General features: G+C 37.2%; 1 protein-coding gene across 3 annotated transcripts in view; it reads right to left on the bottom strand.

Moving 5' to 3' along the window:
* Positions 1-3,604, bottom strand: part of pak4 (p21 protein (Cdc42/Rac)-activated kinase 4) — a 46,994-nt gene that overhangs the window by 21,897 nt on the left and 21,493 nt on the right. For all 3 annotated transcript variants that reach the window (XM_008426655.2, XM_008426657.2, XM_008426658.2), the window contains exon 2: positions 983-1,213. In XM_008426655.2, the coding sequence (XP_008424877.1) occupies positions 983-1,183 (201 nt within the window). In that variant the 5' untranslated portion in view covers positions 1,184-1,213. The remainder of the gene's footprint in view (positions 1-982; positions 1,214-3,604) is intronic.

Below are 3,604 nucleotides of genomic sequence, written 5' to 3'. Positions count from 1 at the left end.
ACTTTTCAGGACTTTATACAGAAATCAAGCACTTTTCAGGACTTTATACAGAAATCAAGCACTTTTCAGGACTTTATACAGAAATCAAGCACTTTCCAAACCTTGAAGTCACCTAAGGAAATTCAAGCATTTTCAAACATTTCAAGAACTCCGTCTTCAAAAGTGATTAAAACTGATAGTAAGATTCACATTTAAACACTGAAATGAATACAGTTACAGTTAAAAGTGAACCTTTATGCAGACGACATCGTTCTTTATTTGACTGATGCAACTTTAGAGGTTTAAGAAACCTTTCAGCGGCTGGAAGCTACTCAAGTTCTTTCATGTTGTTGAAAATATCGACCAAAAATATTCCTCCACACTGGAAGCGAAGCCTTTTGAGTGAAACATTTTCGAGACACGACAGAAAACGAGTTTTTATCTAGAGCATGTGCAGAACTAAAAGGATTCAGTTATTTAAGGCGGTTGCAGTTGTTTTGAAGGTTTTCTGTCCCAAGTTCAGTCCCAGAGACTTGAACTTAGCTTCTGCATGTTCTTCAACACCTGATCTGAATAAATGTTTAAGAAATGTCAACGCCTGCTTTTCAAAAGTGACTAAAAACGCCACCAAGATTCAAATTTAAACACTGCAGTAACACAATTACAGTTATAAGTTCCCCTTTATGCAGATGACAACGTTTTATATTTGACTGGTGCCTCTTTAAGTATGTTGAGGACCTTCAAGCATCAGTTTAGGGTTTGAAATTTACTCAAATTCTTCCATTTTGTTGAAGATGCTTTACTTCTCGTCCAAATACATTTCTCAGAAACAGAAGAAGCCTTTTGGGCGAAACGCGAAGCATCTTCGAGACACAAGAGAAGACGCCCAGTTGCTTTCCATTTAACCACTTACAACCGTCATTTCCTGTATGACTGAGAATGGACGCCAACGCCTCAGCGTAAAGTTATGAATATGAATAAAACTGAGAGCAGCTCCTCTTACCTTTCGCGGTTCTACGGTGGTGATGATCGTCGCGTCGATGAAAGGCTTTGGCCTCTTGGCCGTGTCTTCGATGAGGGACTGCCATTGGCGCGGCAACCCGACGAACTTCTGCTCCTGCTCGTCAAAGTCTGTGTGGACGCGATGCTCGAAGTTGGACGGAGCAGAGATCTGGATTCGAGACTTCTTCTTTTTGGCAAACATGGTGGCAACGGCTGCAAGCTAGCATCAGATCTGCAGCGAGGGAGAAGAGAAGACGGCAATGTGATTAGCAAATAAATACAAAAGAAAAATCTTAGTGTACCAGCACAATAAAACTGCTATGCACACATTTTATTGCATTGATATCTCATATGCTTGCACATTTCAGCCCAGGGACTAATAGGCTGGATGGTGGCATTTATCTAGCTCTGACCTTTAGCTAAAGGTCATCATCAGGCTCAAACAAAACTTGAACCCAATATTGATGACAAGACATCAGCTCCAAGCATTTCCTGAAGGGGAGAGCATCTTTAAAAGGTCACTTCCTGGACATTAACAGCAGCTTTTATGACCCAGAGGAGAAAATGAACAAGATGTGAGCTGTTAAAGCACCAAGTCAAGCCAGAAAGATGAAAGCAGCAAAGAACAAAACAAAAAGGAAAACAATGAACTGCAAGACGATACTAATGAGGAAAAAAGCAGCTAGCATGAAGGCATCGAAGACTTTATAATTCATTTTGTTTGTTGTTTGTTTTACATCTACACTTTATCACTGAGAATGTGTTCTTGAATTATTATTACCATTTTATTACTTGAAAATGGTCTCAAGTAGTGATACAATAATCTCACAATACGGTATACGATATTCTGCTCATGATACGATATATATGGCGATATTAAGCAAACAATGCAATTCAATACACTTTTGCTATTTTCTGAAAGATTTTAGACGGACAGAGTGATTTTGGTGACATTTTGTGACTGTTATAGAGTTGGATTAAATTAATTTAACTGAAAACTGATAAAAAGCACCAACTACACAATACCTGGCTCTGGTTGGACACAGACTTAAAGTCGACAGCTGGACAAAATGAATCAAAGAAGTGGTGAGAAAACATGTTTCTTTTAAATGAAACAGTACAAACTGTAGCTTACATGCATTTGTAAAGTAAATAAAGTTCACCAAGTACCTGCTCTGAATAGTTTGATACCTTTTCAACACTTAACATGTGAAGGAATCACTCTAAGCCTGATGACCGAATCACTCTCCCGACGAAGCAAGCAGTGAGTGAGCAAGGTGACAGTTGGATGTTACGATACTTGAGGATGGATATCGATTTTTTTCTAGGAAAGAAAATATCGATATACATCGCAAAATCGATATTATTACACAGCCCTAGTCTCAAAACAACGATATTATCATTTATCGCAATAAATTCTGGGACAATTTATCATTCAGCAACATTTGATACAATAACTGGCCTACTGGCAGGAACATAAATGTAAATCTAGATACAAGATCAGGCTGCAACATTAGAGAAATGTGCAATAGTATGGATTAATGATGTGATGATGATACAGGCAGAACATTTTCCTCACCATCTACAGTTAAATAAGATCAAACTTCTCTTATTTTAGGTCCATTAGAATCCCCTAAATAGCTGAATATGTAGGAGCAGCTTCATGTTTCCACCTCATAACCGTCTAAAAATTTAAAAAAAAGATCCGGTGGAGTGGAAGGAGAAAATCTGTGCAACTGAAGAGGAAATTGTGGATAAAAGAGGAAAATCATGTCAACAGTTTAGCAGCATTTTTATTACTTAAAACACAATAATTATGGGTGGAGTGAAATCAAAAGCTTATATTTTGATACATTTTTCAGCATTAAATGACGGACAATAAAAAAGGTCAAACTCAGTTCTAGCATGAAAATCAAGTGCAAGTTGTTTGTTCATTTCAGACGGTTCACGCGAGACAAGCAGGAGTAAAAGCTTGTATTCAGTAGTTACAGAGACAGAAAGGCCAGAAGAATAATTAGGTTTTAAACATGTTTGCTAGCTGGTGAAATCGGGTCACCAGCTGATTAAACGTTGCTGACCTAATATTTTTTATTTTTTTGCCTGCTGAGCAGCAGTAATCTCCTACGACTGAGAAACATCTACAGGGACCAGTGCACTGCAAAAACACAAAATCTTACCAAGTAGTTTTGGTCCAGCTTCTAGTGCAAATATCTTAACTTACAAGAAACTTTTTAGAAATCTGTCGGAGCTTGATTTAAGCCAATAAATCCTTAATGTTGAGTTTAAAAAGTACTTATTCTACTGGCAGATTATTTTGATTAAAACAAGACATTTTCATATGTTGTAACTGAAATAATCTGCAACTGTAACAGGAACTTTTTTCAGGAGTTTTAAGGAATTACTGACCTAGAACAAACTCCTATTTCTTGCTGAAAAGTTACTTGTCTTCGATGTTTTTAATGTTTTTATCTTTACTTTTCATTTAGTTATTAACTTTTTATTTCTCTTTCACATTGTCTATGTAAAGCCCCCCGGAAAACGTCCCAGTTAAATGAATCTATATCTAGGGGTGTGAGAATCCTTGTTAAATGACATCTTAACTAAAACTCTGAGGTGTGAGAAT

The sequence above is a fragment of the Poecilia reticulata genome, linkage group LG13, assembly GCF_000633615.1.
Source record: "Poecilia reticulata strain Guanapo linkage group LG13, Guppy_female_1.0+MT, whole genome shotgun sequence".
NCBI classification, from domain to species: Eukaryota; Metazoa; Chordata; class Actinopteri; order Cyprinodontiformes; family Poeciliidae; genus Poecilia; species Poecilia reticulata.
Note: the sequence above shows the minus strand (reverse complement) of the source record. Positions and strands in the feature narration are given on the sequence as shown.